Source organism: Cyprinus carpio, chromosome B24 (assembly GCF_018340385.1).
Source record: "Cyprinus carpio isolate SPL01 chromosome B24, ASM1834038v1, whole genome shotgun sequence".
In the NCBI taxonomy this organism is placed as follows: domain Eukaryota; kingdom Metazoa; phylum Chordata; class Actinopteri; order Cypriniformes; family Cyprinidae; genus Cyprinus; species Cyprinus carpio.
Window position 1 is genome coordinate 16,156,545 of NC_056620.1, and position 16,623 is coordinate 16,173,167.

Below are 16,623 nucleotides of genomic sequence, written 5' to 3' on the forward strand. Positions count from 1 at the left end.
CTGTTTGAACTCTCATTCTGACGGCACCCATTCACTTCAGAGGATCTATTAGTGATGAAACACTAAAATACTCCAAATCTGATCCAAAATGAGGAACAAACTCATATAAATCTTGGATGACCTGAGAGTGAGTACGTTCAGCAAATTTCCATTTGTTTGGAAGAAGTTTCTTTAAGTTGAGTATGCTTGCAGGTTACCTTTAAGTCCATATAATAACACAACTTCAGGGTTGCCATCAACAGCTGGAAATGGGGGAGGACGTGCCCATAAAAGTTTTGTCCGGACCCTGTAAATTCAAGTGACGGTGCTTGTTATCTTCAACTAACAGAATAACGGAGATTAAACAAATCTAGTGGATATTGTGTCAAAGTTAATGCACTGAACCCTCAACTGCAGCAAACAGGGCAAAACCTTTATTGGGAATTATATTATACGCACATCTGCCAAGCACCAGCAAAATCTATCATCCAACAATTAACTGCGCAGAATGGCATTACAAGTGATCATTCACAATTAAAACCCTGTTTGTGATGCAGCCGTACAGATTAGGAATAAATGTATGCTTTTTTAAATTATCTGACATGAATGATAACAGATTATGATGTCTGTTCAGATATATCTTGGAGAAAAAAATATTTTTATGTCAATGTCAGAGTGTAAAACATCTGTGTTTTATGTTAAAAGTGGATTGCACATGTAATTATGCACCCTTACAGGTGTTCAGGAATGTGCAAAAACCTACAATCAGGGCTAGAAACAGATTTCAGCCTAGGGAACAATGTTTATAATAATTCCAACTTTTGACTCGGAATGTCTGGAGGTTTTTTTAAATGTGGAAACATCTGGAAAAAGGAAGACTTTGTATTGCACAAAAGTTTATTATTCAACTGAGAGTTGAAAGTGAATAAAGAAAAACACTTAAATGTACAACATTTTATACAATGGAGAAATCCCATCTGTCCTCTTCATCACTGAATATCATCATCATCAAACAGGTCTTCAAAATCTGTGGAGAAAAAAAGAAGCATAAAAAGTTAGGACTTTTTTTTTGCCTATACATACAGTACTTTTGATATAGTAAAATAAACCAGAATATGTAGAAGAGCTTTTTTTTTAAATAATAATTTGAACAAATACCTTATCTAAAACATGCTGTTCTCAGTAAAATGAGGGTATGAGCTCTTATCGAGGTCTCTGGGTTATTTTCCATGAACCTTTCAAAAGGGCCCCCTGAATGACACGTGTTCAGCTACTTCAAGCGCTGCAGATGGATACAGAGCCTCTAAAGAGGGAAGACCTGCTGCGCTGGAGCCAATGAAGCCCAATAAAAGTGCTTTACATGGGCTCAGCTTCATACCTCCTTTAGTCTTTACTGCCTGTTTTTAGGTCATCCTGTGCCAAGCTCAAACTACCTTTACTATCGCTATATAGAGGAGGCGGAAAAGTGTAAAGAAAATTGTAGAGTCAGAAAAAAAAATTGAAAAAATAATTTTGCATTTTTATATATAGATAGATAGATATATGTGTGTGTGTGTGTGTGTGTGTACACATACTGACAGTCAAAAGTTATATATATATATATATATATATATATATATATATATATAGATAGATAGATAGATAGATAGATAGATAGTCAAAAAAAATTTAAAATATGTGTGTGTGTGTGTGTGTGTGTACACATACTGACAGTCAAAAGTTTGGAATAAATCATATTTTTTATGTTTTTAAGTCTCTTATGCTCACCAAGGCTGTATTTATTCGATCAAAAACACTGTAAAATAATAACTATTTATTTGAATGCATTATAAAATGTAATTTAATCCAATGATGCAAAGCAGAATTTTTTTAGCATCATTACTTCAGTGTCACATGATTCTCAGGAAATCATTCTAATATGCTGATTTGCTGCTCAAATCGTTGCTTAACAGTTGTGCTGCTGCATATTTTTGTGGAAATCAATACTTTTAAGCAAAAATGCAATCAATTCAAAAGTTACAATAAAGACATTTATAATCTACAGAATATTTTCATTGAATTTTTCTTTGAGGTTTCTATTCATCAAAGAATCTCAAAAATGTATGACGGTTTCCACAAAAATATGAAGCGGTTTTAAACTGCTGAACTGGATGCTTCTACTGTTTTCAACGTTGTTAATAATAATAAATGTTTCTTGAGCAGCAAATCAGCAAAAAGAAAATTCAGCTTCGCCATCACAGAAATAAATTACATTTTAAAATGCATTAAAATAATGAGCATTATAGACTTTATTGAAATTCTTATTTATTCCAGTTATTCCATAATTTCAACATAGAATTTAAAAATGGGCATTTCCAGGCCTATGAAATGAAATTGCCATGTTTTGCTCTTTGAAGTATTTTATCTGTATATACAAATTTAAATATTTCCTCAGAATTTTCATTAAAATGTAGTCACCAGTAATGACAAACCATTGGAAAGGTCAAGGAAAGTAACTGATCGATGTACTGCGTCCACTACAGCATCAAATAACTCTGTGAGTCTCACCGTTGAAAAAGTCTGAATGTACGGCCTTCTCATTGGCGGCCAGATCCATCAGAAGTCCAGTGCTGCCCCCTGCCTGTCAACACACAGCACTACAGCATCACTACAGCCCCGTTATAATAACTCAACACCCCTTTAGACATTTACTCTCTCAGTTACATTAAGCGAACAAAGGCATACTGTTTTAGAACAAATATTACGCCATACATATTTACTAAACATTTACTGAATAAATACTATTGGGTTAACATATGCATTTGCGAAAAATGCGCTTTTGTACTGTATAGAAGGAAGATTAATAGCTACCGTTACAGTGGAAAGTTAAGTTGCGCTGTGGTTTATACAAATTTACTTGAACTTATACATAAATATGTTCGTTTACATGTATATGATATTTATAAGTGTATGTAAACTTAAAGATACAAGCTTTTAAATGGCTAATCAGACCATCTTACAGAAACATGTGTAAACACCGACCTCATCCAGGTCCACATACGGACCAGCTCCCTCGGGAAACATTTCATCCACTGCTGGCTTCATAACTTCAGCGCGAGTACTTAAAAGTCAGCGGTAAATAAATGTTAAAATTATGTATTTTTCCGCTCACTGTCACGTTCACCAAAACAGACGCTTCCCTCTGTTTCCGGTGCTGTGTCGATTCGCGAAGTCCGATTCGTGAATGAATTGTTCTTTTGAGTCGAATCTTTTTAAATGAACCTGTTTTCCCACCCGATTTGAAGGATGCGCTTTCTGAAATTATTTTGGCCAAATAGCAGAAAATATAAATGAAACGTACTCCCATCACGTGTTCATCCGAGCTGCACATGAATGCAAAATGTATTTCTGAAGGACTTAATATGTTTTAATTGATTTAAAAAGATATTTTAAAATGAGCTGAATCATGGCTGCAACTACACATAAAAACAACTCTAATTAATTACCTAAACACAAAAATAATTTAATAATAATAATAAGATGGCATTAAACATGGGTTTGTTTGGCTGTTTAAAGCATGAATACCACGACAGTCGCCAGGACCACTTGATGTCGTAAGCCGCTATGAACCGGTTCTTTACTTTGAACTGTTCGAAGGAATCGATTCTAGGAATAGTATTAGGCTTCACATCCACTAGTGGTGTTACATCAAAATGTAACCGGGTCCCACTGGCTCGGTTGGAGAACTGGTCCTCCGGTTTATTGCAGGGATGGCATTTAAACATTTTCTGTTCATCAGTATGACACTTTATTGTTTTATTTCTTATATTTGCAACAGCATAATACATCACAATCATGCACTCTGAAGCTGTTAATCACACTACAATGAAACATTAACTGTAATTCCTACATGCTTTTTTTTTATTAGTACTAATACATTTAAGGATACAGCAAAGAACTCATTATTATAGGGCTATAAATGGTGTTTAGTTATATTTAGTAAATTATCATTAGTTTCTAATAACACAAACTAAACTATCAGTGATGAACTAATAACATGCACTTAGTGTTCATGTTGCTCTGCCACTTCATAACCCAGCGTGTCTCCAAGATGCTGATGGGCGAAGAACGTTCTGGCCATTTCATTGATCTGGTCGTAGGCCCCAATGTTGCGGAAGTATTCCACATAGTTCCAGAAATCTGAGGTGGAATAAGACCAGTAGGGCACAGCCGGGGGCCGTTCATAGGGCACTAGATTTGAGAGAGAAAAATAGAGCTTGTGTATTCCTGCTGAGTTTCTGCATTCCAGAATTCCTGATGGGTAACTGCAGAAGTTATGTCTAAATGTGCCTCTTTGTGTCCTCAGGCAAACATGACAATTCAGTGAATATATTTATAAAACCAGCACCAAGAGTTCAGTTATTTGTTCTAATAAAAGCCTCATTTTGCATTTAGGATTTTGAAATACTACTATTAATATATACTGGCTAAAGGTGTGTAAACAAAATGGTAAATAGTCTGTTTACCCCCTTCAGGAATGAATCTGGCACCTGTGGAAGGAGAGAGTAGAAGAAAAGTGAATGAAATCTGAAATCCTCCCTCACAAAGAGCTGATTCATGCATGAGAACTGAGGATCTCCCAAGGGATTCAAGAAATGTGTGAGTTTCCTCCACAAATATTATTCCTAACTATGTGCACACTTGTCCTGATGAACACGGCTCAAATCTTTAATGTTTATGATATTAACAAAAATGTTTTACTTTCATAAAATATTCGCGTTTGTTTATCTGACAAACAATAACCTCTTTTCTCCTATGATACAGAAATATTTACCATAAAATACAGCGATTTTCATATTCTGAACATCTTGAAATATAGTTTTTGTGCCCAATGATAGTATTAGTAATATAAGTAATATACACTGCTTACCGCTGAGATTATTAGCAAGAAAACATAGCAAGAAAACCCCCAAAACAATACTCCACTTCATCATTTCCTGGAAATAAAAAAAGATACTTTTAAAAATGAAAATTTAAGGTGAATTTAAGCAAGCTTGAAAAAGCAGGTAAACTGTTAGCTATATTGCATGCATCCCACATAACTTACTTTTCATAATTAGGTCACATAACAAGTTATGTATATTGTTAATTGTTTTGGAAATGAACATTACCTCCTTTGCAGCGGTGATTATACAAGTGATCCGTTCGTTTCTGAGATCTAAACAGATGTCGTGTCTCACAGGTTCTGCACAGACTGAACCCAAGGTTCAGGAATATTTTGTCCCCTCCCAAACTAGATCTACATCACTAAAACCCACCTCAGGGCTGTGTATGATATTTCAAATCAAGCTGGTTTATGCATCATTCCATACAACCATAAAAATAAAATAAAAAATACCATTACTTAGATTTCAAGAACGTAATTCCATTTTAATTCATTAATATTCCAATAGAAATCTGAACACATTTGTATTGACATAAAACATTCAGAAAGGCATAGAAAACACAATCTTGTGGACCAATGTCACAGTGTGCAGAACAGATAGTACTACATTATATTTATAAAATAAACACCTGTTTAATAAAATAATGTCTCAGGAATGCTCCATAAACAAAATCTTAACAAGTAAAGGATAATGCATTTTATTGATTATTTTTTAAGATGTACAGCATAAGTATACACATTAGACTATATTATGTGCTGGCTGGGTTCAAACAGTTTTATGCAAGAGTAATTTTATAATGATAACTTAAACCGTTTTCACCCATAATAGTGATAGATACCAAAAATATATATTTCAGTCTTCACTGTTTAAAGAGGACTATCGCATCCTTGCTGATCTGTGGGAAGCATTTTGCTGACGTCGATGTTGTCACGTGAGAAGATCTCTTTGGCATGGTAGATGGCCTCCGCGGGCAGAATGCGTGAGCGTGACAGGATCCAGGCATAGTCCACATGGAAGAGCCGGAGAACATCAGTGCATGAATAAACAAGCGCAATGCTGTTGTAGTCAGTAGACAGCACCCAGTATGGTGCGTATGGAGTGACTGCATATATAAAAAAAAAGCAGCAGACAGTGAATTAACAAAAGAAATCTTTCGAAAAAAGAGATTTGAATGTTCTAGAAATGTGTTGTTTGAACACACACATTCATGAACTTACAGTAGGAGAAACTGACTCCAAGCTTGGCTGGCTCCCTCGGGTCCTCAGTGATTGCTGTGCCCTCTGCTTTCCTTATTTTTCCTTTACTGTTTTATATAAACACACAGTTTAGTTATGGATAAATGATGGTGACAAAACAAGTTCTATTTCAGTCAAAAGATTTGATTACTCACTATGTCTGAACATTGACAACTTGGACAGTGTTGTCAGGTCTTAGCACGTAGTTTGCCTCAATGCACTTGCCTTTCTCAAAGGATGCTGGGAGCTTTTCGATCTCATACCACTTTCCAAGGTACGGAGTGAACGGTAAATCTCATATAAGTTCACTGTACACTATTAAAGGCATACTTACCCCAAAAATTATAATTTTTTCACCCTCATGCCATTCCAAACCAAACAAAATAACAGCATTTGGATTTAGAAAGACATTAGTGTGAGTAAATAATGACAATTTTGGGGGCTGATCATCTTTAAATTCTATATATTTACATAATCCTACCTTGTTTAATTCAAAGTTTGGCTGGACCATTGGTGTTGGGCAGGGGCCCCAACGAAATGTCTGAGCAGAGACCAAGGGAAGCAGTAGAGGTACGAGCAACACAATCACGGCCTTCATCCTGTCAAGAGCTGCTGTCTCAGCTGTGAGCTCAAGATGCATTAGTCATTTTCATGTCATGACAATATGTCACAAAGTTACATGGATATTTGTAAATTGCATTGTCTAATTAGAATTAGAGACTGTTCACACAGAACGAATCCAGCTTTGCATTTCATTGTGTGGAAACAGCAAACTTTAAAAAGTAAAAAAGTATTTTTCATTACACTATGCTACATCTGTTAAAGATATGTTTTTTCCTAGGGTACTTTTTTTTTTTTTTAAGCATGTCAAGTTCTTTTAAAAACATGTCTGGAGACTTTTTTCATTCAACTGTGTTCTAACTATGTTATCATGTCTCTCTCTGCATGAATGGACCCGACATTCACTTAAAGTGTAATGTAGAATGGTGGGTTTGTGAGATGTCTTTTGTTTTGAATGTCAGGATTTTTTGTTGATCAGAAGCTGTCAGACCTGTTGGACCTGTTTGCCTACGATCACCACAAATCACTGGCGTACACGTGCACGTTAGGTATGTTATGAAACTGTGATGTTATGAAATTTTTGAATATCACTTACTGATGAAATTATGTTTTCTGATAAATGTAATGTTTTTCTTTTAATGCTAAAACATGATACAGTTAAAAGGACAATATAAGGACACAATTATAGTCTATATGAACTTATTCACCGTAATACATTTGTTAAATAATTAAACTGCATATAATCCAGTTTGCTGGAAAAAAAAATAATTACTGTTTTAGTAGAAGTTATCAAAGCTGAGAAGTATAAGCTATTTTTTCCGTTTTTAAGGCAGTACATTTTTTAGACCAAAATTTTACACCTAACATTACAGTTACACAATACATTGAATACACAATACAAGTATACACAGAAAATGATCACTTATAGAATTATGATTAAATATAATAGCACAAAACAGACTTGATAACAATGCAAAGTAAATCAATACCTGTTTCAGATTAACTTCTTGTTAAGTGCAGAGCTGAAGGTGTTGTGTGTGTGCTGGTCCAGTAACTGTGTGCTGACAAGAGAGGAGGAGACGCTCATCATGACACACTCAGATTGTGTTGTAACAAGAAGCAGCTGATTTTTGTAAATAGATATCATGGGAGCAGTACTGCAGTGACAAGGTGTGCGTGTTAAGTAGATTGTGTGTCTATTGTCCTCCATTTGCCCAGACCTTTTGTATTAAAACACTTACAATGAGTTATTTATTAAGATTATTTTCAGCAGATTTTATTCATAAAACTGGCAATCAGACTTTCCCATGGGCTGTGGCCAGACACTAAATTATGCCATTCTTGAGACCAGTAAACAACTGACAGTGACATAACCATTTAAAGGGATTTAGGTAACCATGGTAGTCAGTTGTTTATCATTAAACAAATATTATTTACTAATATTGTTATGCAAATTTGATTCTTAAGTAAGATTAAATACATACCTTAGTAATTAACTGCCCATGTGTGGACATGTTGCTTGTAGTTTTGGCCCATGATTCAAGCTAAATTTACTAAAGATCTTTTCACGCAACTCTTAACCTTGGTTTAATGTCTTTTTTAATATGGGATTGAGGGTGAAAAGTCCAATAGAAGATGTTTAGAATTGTTTGGTAACTATAATCTGTAGAAAAGACCCAGTAGAAATAAAGATTATTCCTCATCGACCATCCAATAATTAAATAAATAACTTAATATCTGAAATCAAATATTGTGATTGGTGAGAACTCTTCACAAGGATAAATTAATTGTGGATGGATGTCACTGTCTGTTAAATCTGGGATGAAAAAGGGGAAAAGGTTCACATGAAAATGTATGACTTTTGCCTTTCAGTTGTAATTGAATAAAAGTACCTACAATTAGTTTCAAAAGTACACATTCCCAAAACAACAGTTATGTTTAGCAATGAAGTAAGCTAGAGTTACTCATGTACTTTACACTCTGGTCCTTGAATGCACCAGTTTCTGGACATTCGTGTGCATTCTGTACATAGTTTGCGTGTTTGGCTCCACCTAATGGTCACAGCTGTCATTTTGGTTCAAACACCGGAAAGAATTCAGACGGGAGGACATGACATCACCAACCAAATCCCGTCTTGAAGACCTCGAAAATGGCCGTCAAAGCAAAGAGATTTTAATCCACTGTCGAAATAACGTGAGACCTGAATTTTTATTAAAAAATTCGAATTTAACTTTATATTTATTAATCACCTAATTTAAATAATAATCGCACGACTCGGTGACGTGTTTGTAATATGCAGAGCGAGCCTGTGAGTTGCGGCTCGCGCTCTACCGGATCGAGCATTTTCGAAATAAGAGCCCTTTGTTTTGCATGTCAAAATTATAAACAATACTATCTGCATCCATTCAGAAAACAATGCATTTAGCTATTTTTTGTGCATATTTGCGAGTGTAAATATTGGGTGCATTAAATTATTTTGAGTGGGTTTAAAGGTGATAGTTTGTTAGCAAGCTCGTTATTGCAGTTAACTTTTGAGTAAGTTAATGGGCGGGAACTTTTATTTTCCTTAACTGATGTTGTCCAGTCTGAACTGTCGCTAATTTTATTTTGAGTTATTGGTTAATTTATATGTGCACAGGTTCTTTATTTTTACATGTATGTCTGTTTCATTTAAACAGGTTTTTTGGGTGTGGTCTAAACCTAACCTAAATTTACGTGCGGTAAGTGAATTATTGTTATTTTGTTTATTTCTTACAAAATGATTGCATGTAAAATAGAGTCATTATAGGTCTAGTTCACTCAAAATGGAAATTATTTAATCAGTTATTCATGTTGCGCACCATTATGTTGTTCCAAACTTCTATTATTAGAACTTACCACTTTCATTATATGGAAAGAGGATGCAATACAAATAAATAATGACATAATTTCTGCAGAATCTCTAAGATGTTCAATAGTGGCTGGTGTTATAAGATGTTCTTGACATTCCAGGTTGCTCCTCTTCCACGTCATGCCACATATCACTCACAGTGAGTTTCTTCTGGAGCAGCTGAAGAGGCAACGTGAGAGAAGCTTTCTGTGTGACTGCACAGTAGTAATAGGACAGTCTCAATATAATGCACACCATAATGTTCTGGCAGCCTTTAGCGAGTATTTCTCTACGCAGTCTATTGATGCCGGAAAGGAGAATGCCACCATAACTTTGGACCCAGAGTTGGTGAGCGGGGCTGTGTTTGAAAAACTACTAACTTATATTTACACTGGTGACTTGAGTATGGACAGGTGAGTTCATGGGAATATAATTCTTTACATTTATTGTTATCTATATGTAGTGTTATCTATGATTATGTACTGTTCCAATAAAGCCTGAAAATATTTAAAGCCTGAAAGTATTTTTAAAATATAAAATTTTAGTATGTAAATAATTTTAAGCCCTGAAAAATAATTTAAAAAATATTTTTAAAATGTATCATTTTAAAAGTTTTGGATTTTTTTCCCTTAATGATATTTATTAATTTTTAATTATTTTTCAAACATATATTAAATGTAAATATATATATATATATATATATATATACATATTTAACATAATTATTTACCTGAATAAAAAAATCCATGATTTAAAAAAAAGAATTTAAATGAAAGAAAAATGAATACAAAAATCCAAACTGAGTATATTCTGCTAAAATTCTAAGAGAGTCATCTAAAATCAAAGTATAATAATCGTCAAAAGACAAAGGCATTTGGAGCATGTATTGTGAGCAGAGGAAAAGGAGAAGCTGTCTGAAATTGGAATAATATAAATAGTAGAGATTTACATCCTCTTAGAACATCTCAAGATGTTTATATCTGATCGATAGACATCAAAGGAATTTACCCATTTTGTCTCATACATCTGGGCACATGTTTTTCTCCAAATAAATTACTTGAAGTCAAAGCGAGGTCACGTTGAAATGACCTTTGAAAGGCAGTAGGTAGAAGTCAGATAAAAATAGAGACATGGGTTGTGGTTTTACATCGTTCTAGCAGAAACAGCAGAGCTTCGCAATCTTCAAATACCAGCACTTGGAAAAGAACACTTAGTACCACGAAAAAAAGAATACAAAATGTATTTATTTATTATTATTAAAGAAAAATTACATCAATGAAATATGGAGTTTAAATGGAATTGACCATAATAAAAGGGCATAGTTGAATTATACGTCAGTACATAGTTAATGAGAGACAGTAATATGAATATAATATGGAATAATAATAAAAGTATCATAGAGAATAACTCATAATGAATATAACATAAATGAATTAAAAAAAAAATAACAGCACTGGAAATTTGCATACACCGGAAATCATGGAAGTCATTGAAAAATTAGTTTTATAAAGTTATTGATATTTTTTCCAGTAGTGAATAGGAATTTTTAGTTTTACTAAACCACAATCTATTTCATTTTTACTGTTCTATGAACTATTTAACCTGCTAAATGTTATTTTGGCTAAAACATTACCTTTATTGATTAAAACTAATATATGTTTATATAATGCATACAGTTCATATAGTTATAACTGTAAATTATAAATTCCTGTTCTTTGTTTTCCACAGAGAAGAAATTGAAAGCGTTCAGAAAGCTGCATCTTATCTTGGGATGCCCGAGGTTGTGGCTCGTTGTACACTAACTCAAGATGATATCAAATTTGGTGGCTCGCCCACAAGACAAGCGGAGTACGAAGATCCACGTTCCCCCTTGAGCCCAGACGACTACGAACCTTTAGAGCCAATCACGGAGGTGGAAGAATGGGAGCGGTTGAGGGAAAACAAAGAAGATGGGTTACAGGATGATCCCGCCTCGATGGATGAAGCCCAGTCGTCCAGCGAACAGACACCGCAGAGGAGCGGCAGCAAGAGAGGGAGGAAACCCAAAACTAGGCTCTATGAGGATGATGTTGAGAGTGAGACCATAACTGCTCACAGAGGCAGAGGAAGAGGTCGGGGGAGACCGAGAGGTCGCCCGCGGGTAAGGCCGTTGACTTCTGATTCAACTGAACAATCTCCAGCGCAGCAAACCATGAGCCCAAATAGCAGCTCAGTAGGGAGAGGAACCGGAAGACCAAGAGGTCGTCCACGGGTTAGACCGCTGTCCACTGACAGAGAGGGTTCTGGAAATGCTAAAGATGAGTCTGAAGCAACCAAGCATCAAGAAGAGGAGAGCTCTGCTGACAAAAAAGGATGTCCACGAAATAGACCCCTATCATCTGGTGCAGAAGGAGACAATGGAGATGAAGAACAAGGAGAGACCCAAGAAACAGAAGTTGTTGAAGAAGATTCAGTGAATGCTGGTGAGGCAGATGATCAACAGGTGAAGACAGATTTGGAAAACCCAGACGGAGTTCCTTTAAAACGAGGGAGAGGAAGACCACGGACTAAGCCGTTAACCACTGAGAACCAAACTACAAACGCAGAAGACGGCTCCGAACCTGCAAAGACGAAAGAGAACGAAGGGACTGGCCGTAAAAGAGGAAGACCTCGATCCAAACCTCTTTCTTCCGAGGCACCTGAATTTTCAAATCCAACAGAGAACAGTGGAGAAGAAGCTACTGGAGAAACAAACCAAGACACTGAGAAACACACTGAAGAAGGCTCATCTCAAGGTACAGAGGATTCCGAGTCAAATCCTGCCAAGAAGGTCCGCACCAGCAACAGAAAGAGAAGCTTGAGTAGAAAGCTCAAAGAAAGTCAAGCGAGTAACGAGGACGAAGATGATGTAGAGGATGAAGAATTTGCCAATGACAATGAGGACTGGGCTGGAGAAGAGGAAGTGAAGCCCTTGCAGGACAAACACAGGCCTATTTGTAACGTCTGTGGGAACCTCTTCTCAGAGATGAGCAGCCTGCGCAGACACATGCGCATACACAAGGGCCTCAAACCCTATCAGTGCCAGCTCTGTACCCGCTCCTTCAGACAGGGCAACCAGCTGAAGACCCACATGCGCATACACACAGGTATGACTCTCGAATATAGAAGGTACACTGCATTAATATACTCATTCACTTGAATGAATTTGTCTTTCATTCCATAGATGACAAAAAAGTGGAACTATAGTATGAAATGTCCATAATGTTTGTTAATCACACACTACTGTTCAAAAGTTTTTTTATTTATGTTTCTGTCTCTTATGCTGAAAAAAGGCTGAATTGATTAGATAAAAAATGCAGCAAAAATTTAATATTATTACCATATAAAATAACTGTTTTCTATTTTTATATATTGCAAAATATAATTTATTCCTGTGATGGTTAAGCTGAATTTTCAGCACCTTTACTCCAGTGTTAAGTATCCTTAAGAAATGAATCTATTATGCTGATTTGCTGCTCGAGAAACATTATTATCATTATAATATTATGTTGAACGACAATGTGCTGCTTAATATTTTTGTGAAAACTTCTTTTTTTTACAACTCTTTGTTAAATAGAATATAATAAATAGAAATAGAAATCATTTTGTGATATTACATGTATTTCCTGTCACTTTTCATCAATTTAATGCATTCGTGCTGAAAATCTTTTGAACATCAAACTTTTGAACTGTCGTGTACATTGCCTAATTTTGCTTATAGGATAACTTTATGTAGAGTGATTCGTTTTTAGGAGAGAAGCCCTTCAATTGTACATCTTGTGAGGCACGTTTTGCTCAGAAATGTCAGCTGGTCTATCACTGCCGCATGCATCACGGAGAAGAAAAGCCACATAAATGTGATTTCTGTGGAGCAGCTTTCGCCACTTCTAGTAATCTGAAAATTCACATAAGGTATGCGTAGTGCAATTCATGCACAATATTCAAATGAAATCTCATAAAATTGTAAAAAAATTACACATGTATATGGTTGTGCTCCCAGTAGGGTATTGATTCAAATCTGGTCTGCTTCCCAAAAACATCCCTATTTCTCAGTATTTTTAATATTATTCTTAATTATTATCATTATTATTTTTAGAGATAGTACATTGTAGTAACAGATATTTTTTAAAGTTCACACTTTGTTCTTTAATATTAAATTAAATGTTATATTTAGTAATACTATAAATGATGATGGCAATTATTGGAAAATATTTATAATGAATGTTTTGTTTTAGTCTAATGATTGATTGTTTTAATGTGGATTATGTTTATTCTTATTACTGTTATTAATATGTAAAGACTGGCTGTCCATATCTATTTTTGGACACTTTAACATACAAATCATGTTTTTGTATAGGTCAGTATACTGTAATTGTTGTTTTCCAATTAAAAGAGCTATAAAATACCAATAATAAATTAGGAGAATTAACATTTTCATTAACTTGCATTAAGGAAGCACAGCGGTGAGAAGCCGTATGAGTGTGGAGAATGTGGGAAGCGCTTCACACAGGCCAGTACTCTGATGTACCACAAGCGCCGACACACGGGGGAGAAACCCTACATCTGCGACACCTGCGGCATGGCATTCGCTGTGTCCAGCTCTCTCATCGCTCACACCAGGAAACACACCGGTGGGTTTGTGATGCATTCATTAAAGCTTATAACCTTTTCTGTAGCGATTTCGTAACATACCTATGGCACATGAAGTCTGTGTTAAATCATTTTTATTATTTTTTTGCCTTCAATTTTAGGTGTGACCCCATATATATGCTTGGATTGCGGAAAACCTTGCATAACTGCTGGTGAACTTCGAAAACATATGGACATCCACAATGGTAAATTTAGTTAATAAATGAAAGCTTTCCAGTTTTCAAAATGGAAACTGCAAGGATATGTGCAAATACATATTTTTCTGTGTCCTTTTGCCTGTAGGCTCCAGAAAAGTGAGGTGTAACCTGTGTGGGAACATGTTTTCAGACATATATAGCTTGAAGAAACACAGCATTTTGAAGCATAACGGTGTGCTATTTTAATGTTTTTGTTTGTTTATTACTAAACTATTAGTTTGAAAATGTTATGATTTTTTTAAAAATGTTTTTGAAAGAAGTCTTATGTTCACCAAGGCTGCATTTATTTAATCAAAAATGCAGTGTAAACCGTAATATCATGACGCATTATTCCAATTTAAAAGAACTGTTATGTATATTAATATTGTTTTAAACAATTTGTTCCTCTGCTGGCAAAGCTGAGTTTTCAGCATCATTACTCCAGTCCTTGGTGTCACATGATCCTTCAGAAATCATTTTAATATCCTCATTTGCTGGTCAAAAAATGTCTTATTATCAATGTTGATAACAGTGCTGCTTAATATTTTTGTGGAAACCTTGATACACCATCATTCAAAAGTTTGGAATAACTAAGAAATACTTTTATTCAGTTACAAAACATTTCTGTTTCAAAGAAATGCTGTTCTTTTGAACTTCTCTATTCATCGAAGAAGCTTAAAAAAATGTATCACGGTTTACACAACAAATATTAAGCAGCACAAAGTTTTACCAGTTGTATATTTACAACTTAGTTGATCCATCCATCCATCTAAATATCTATTTTAAAACATACTTTTTTTAGCTCTTCCAGGCCAAGAGCAGGCTCCTTTGAAAACTGACCCAACGCAGTGTCCTCTCAACATCCCCATTGACCACCAGGGCCTGATTGCTCGCGTGCGCTCCGCCCTCGTCGATTCCCAAGACCATGAAATTCAGATGGAGCCCCCGTTGCCAATTTTGCCCCCGGAAACCTCACTTATTATCCAGCAGTCAGCAGAGCCTCAGATGATCATACAGCATGCAGACGGCACAGAGCCCTCCATGATCTTCCAGCACGCAGAATCGTCCGAGGCACCCGTTCTCTTCCAACACGGAGAATCTGGCGAGCAAGTGAGCTATGTAGTGGAACAGTACGAAATCCCAGGAACTGCTGAGATGGAGCACACACAGATTGTCATCGTTCAGACCATTGATTAAAATACCAGCTTTTACTTCCATTTTAAATGTATTTTCTCCATTAAGTGACGACTGAGGTTAGGATTCGGTCTCGCCAGTGCGGAAGCATCTTGTCACAAACATCCCTTCAGATAACTTGTTTTCTCAGCGTTTGAATGATGAACTCTTAGCAGATATCAGTTATACAAAGCTATTGTGTGAATATGTGGGGCTTCTCCTCACTTGCTTTTTTCTTAATTAAATGTACTGTCACATTCAGAGCAGAATCTGGATCATTAAAGGCATTAAGTATTTTCTGAAATGAAGGGAAGGCCAAACTTACGTTTAGATGTAATATAAAAGCTGTGCTTAAAAATGCATTTTGGTTCGTTTAAAAATACGTTTCTATTTAATTGAAAGGTCATTGTGGCTATACATTACAACTGACTTGGTCATTCTGATATTTTGAACTATACGTTTGTCTTTTAGAAGTTTGACATGTAAATACTTATAATGTTATATGACCCGGTCTCTGAACAATTTCATATATGATGTGAAATCATTTGGATCCTCTAACAAACTGGGAAACTTTTATAATAAATCATCTCACGTCTGAATATTTGTTGTGGTTGATATATATTTTTGAGTAATGCATTCACAGAATGAATCTGGTGAAGAACGTGGGCATATTTTCCTCAGTTCTCCTCAAAATTACTTCTTGTAGTTTAATATTATGATATTAATACAATTATTTTAATTTTAAAAAACCATTAAACTAATTAAATTAAAAAAATAAAAATGATGAAACTTATAAAAACATTCATTCTAGTTTCAAAGGAACGATTGTAACTTTTTATTGTACTTTTATTTACACTGACTTAATTTTAAGAGTGTTAAATATACAATAATTTTTAAGCTTTATATTATTGTAGGTCCAATAATAATTTCAAGGCCTTTCCTCCAAAATGTGAATATTGTATTTTTTCCCCTACATTTTAAATATCTGAATATAACACATCCATATGTTGCGTACTTGTGTAATACATTCATAAAGA

The 16,623-nt window shown here is 35.1% G+C and overlaps 4 protein-coding genes across 10 annotated transcripts; 1 reads left to right on the top strand and 3 right to left on the bottom strand.

Moving 5' to 3' along the window:
• Window positions 1-858: 858 nt before the first annotated feature.
• cops9 (COP9 signalosome subunit 9) lies at window positions 859-3,206 on the bottom strand. Its single transcript, XM_042751991.1, has 3 exons — window positions 3,001-3,206; window positions 2,527-2,599; window positions 859-1,006 (listed from the first exon to the last, which is right to left on the bottom strand). Exons 1-3 carry the CDS (start codon window positions 3,061-3,063, stop codon window positions 969-971), a joined length of 174 nt encoding a protein of 57 aa, XP_042607925.1. The 5' UTR covers window positions 3,064-3,206; the 3' UTR covers window positions 859-968.
• Window positions 3,207-3,746: 540 nt separating this feature from the next.
• otos (otospiralin) lies at window positions 3,747-5,256 on the bottom strand. The gene is made up of 4 exons (XM_019083698.2): window positions 5,130-5,256; window positions 4,889-4,955; window positions 4,485-4,508; window positions 3,747-4,209 (listed from the first exon to the last, which is right to left on the bottom strand). Exons 2-4 carry the CDS (start codon window positions 4,950-4,952, stop codon window positions 4,022-4,024), a joined length of 276 nt encoding a protein of 91 aa, XP_018939243.1. The 5' UTR covers window positions 4,953-4,955; window positions 5,130-5,256; the 3' UTR covers window positions 3,747-4,021.
• A 265-nt stretch (window positions 5,257-5,521) lies between these two features.
• apodb (apolipoprotein Db) lies at window positions 5,522-8,906 on the bottom strand. 4 transcript variants are annotated; one of them, XM_042751766.1, is made up of 6 exons: window positions 8,673-8,906; window positions 7,690-7,761; window positions 6,621-6,760; window positions 6,295-6,416; window positions 6,122-6,207; window positions 5,522-6,006 (listed from the first exon to the last, which is right to left on the bottom strand). In XM_042751766.1, exons 3-6 carry the CDS (start codon window positions 6,735-6,737, stop codon window positions 5,771-5,773), a joined length of 561 nt encoding a protein of 186 aa, XP_042607700.1. In that variant the 5' UTR covers window positions 6,738-6,760; window positions 7,690-7,761; window positions 8,673-8,906; the 3' UTR covers window positions 5,522-5,770. The 4 variants fall into 4 exon arrangements, with proteins under 4 accessions (XP_042607700.1, XP_042607702.1, XP_042607701.1 ...); XM_042751768.1 differs by having other exon boundaries at window positions 6,295-6,417; window positions 6,622-6,767; XM_042751767.1 differs by lacking the exon at window positions 8,673-8,906 and adding an exon at window positions 8,185-8,358 and having other exon boundaries at window positions 6,295-6,417; window positions 6,622-6,767.
• Window positions 8,771-16,185, top strand: mynn (myoneurin). 4 transcript variants are annotated; one of them, XM_042751764.1, is made up of 10 exons: window positions 8,787-8,893; window positions 9,379-9,420; window positions 9,692-9,762; window positions 9,867-9,982; window positions 11,298-12,694; window positions 13,340-13,499; window positions 14,040-14,218; window positions 14,339-14,422; window positions 14,520-14,606; window positions 15,216-16,185. In XM_042751764.1, the coding sequence occupies exons 4-10, from the start codon at window positions 9,975-9,977 to the stop codon at window positions 15,608-15,610; spliced, it is 2,310 nt and encodes a 769-aa protein (XP_042607698.1). In that variant the 5' UTR covers window positions 8,787-8,893; window positions 9,379-9,420; window positions 9,692-9,762; window positions 9,867-9,974; the 3' UTR covers window positions 15,611-16,185. The 4 variants fall into 4 exon arrangements, with proteins under 4 accessions (XP_042607695.1, XP_042607697.1, XP_042607698.1 ...); XM_042751761.1 differs by having other exon boundaries at window positions 8,771-8,893; window positions 9,692-9,982; XM_042751762.1 differs by lacking the exon at window positions 8,787-8,893 and adding an exon at window positions 9,125-9,235 and having other exon boundaries at window positions 9,692-9,982.
• The last annotated feature ends 438 nt before the right edge of the window (window positions 16,186-16,623 follow it).

Coding starts and splice junctions, on each gene's coding strand:
- cops9 (XM_042751991.1), bottom strand. CDS start 3,063: ATGAAGCCAGCAGTGGATGAAATGTTTCCCGAGGGAGCTGGTCCGTAT. Junction 2,600..3,000: donor CGTATGTGGACCTGGATGAG/GTCGGTGTTTAC, acceptor GTGTGTTGACAG/GCAGGGGGCAGCACTGGACT. Junction 1,007..2,526: donor ACATTCAGACTTTTTCAACG/GTGAGACTCACA, acceptor TTTTCTCCACAG/ATTTTGAAGACCTGTTTGAT.
- otos (XM_019083698.2), bottom strand. CDS start 4,952: ATGATGAAGTGGAGTATTGTTTTGGGGGTTTTCTTGCTATGTTTTCTT. Junction 4,509..4,888: donor TCTTGCTAATAATCTCAGCG/GTAAGCAGTGTA, acceptor CTCCTTCCACAG/GTGCCAGATTCATTCCTGAA. Junction 4,210..4,484: donor CAGATTCATTCCTGAAGGGG/GTAAACAGACTA, acceptor TCTCAAATCTAG/TGCCCTATGAACGGCCCCCG.
- apodb (XM_042751766.1), bottom strand. CDS start 6,737: ATGAAGGCCGTGATTGTGTTGCTCGTACCTCTACTGCTTCCCTTGGTC. Junction 6,208..6,294: donor GTTGTCAATGTTCAGACATA/GTGAGTAATCAA, acceptor TATATAAAACAG/TAAAGGAAAAATAAGGAAAG. Junction 6,007..6,121: donor TGGAGTCAGTTTCTCCTACT/GTAAGTTCATGA, acceptor TTATATATGCAG/TCACTCCATACGCACCATAC.
- mynn (XM_042751761.1), top strand. CDS start 9,711: ATGCCACATATCACTCACAGTGAGTTTCTTCTGGAGCAGCTGAAGAGG. Junction 12,695..13,339: donor CCACATGCGCATACACACAG/GTATGACTCTCG, acceptor ATTCGTTTTTAG/GAGAGAAGCCCTTCAATTGT. Junction 14,219..14,338: donor TCACACCAGGAAACACACCG/GTGGGTTTGTGA, acceptor CTTCAATTTTAG/GTGTGACCCCATATATATGC.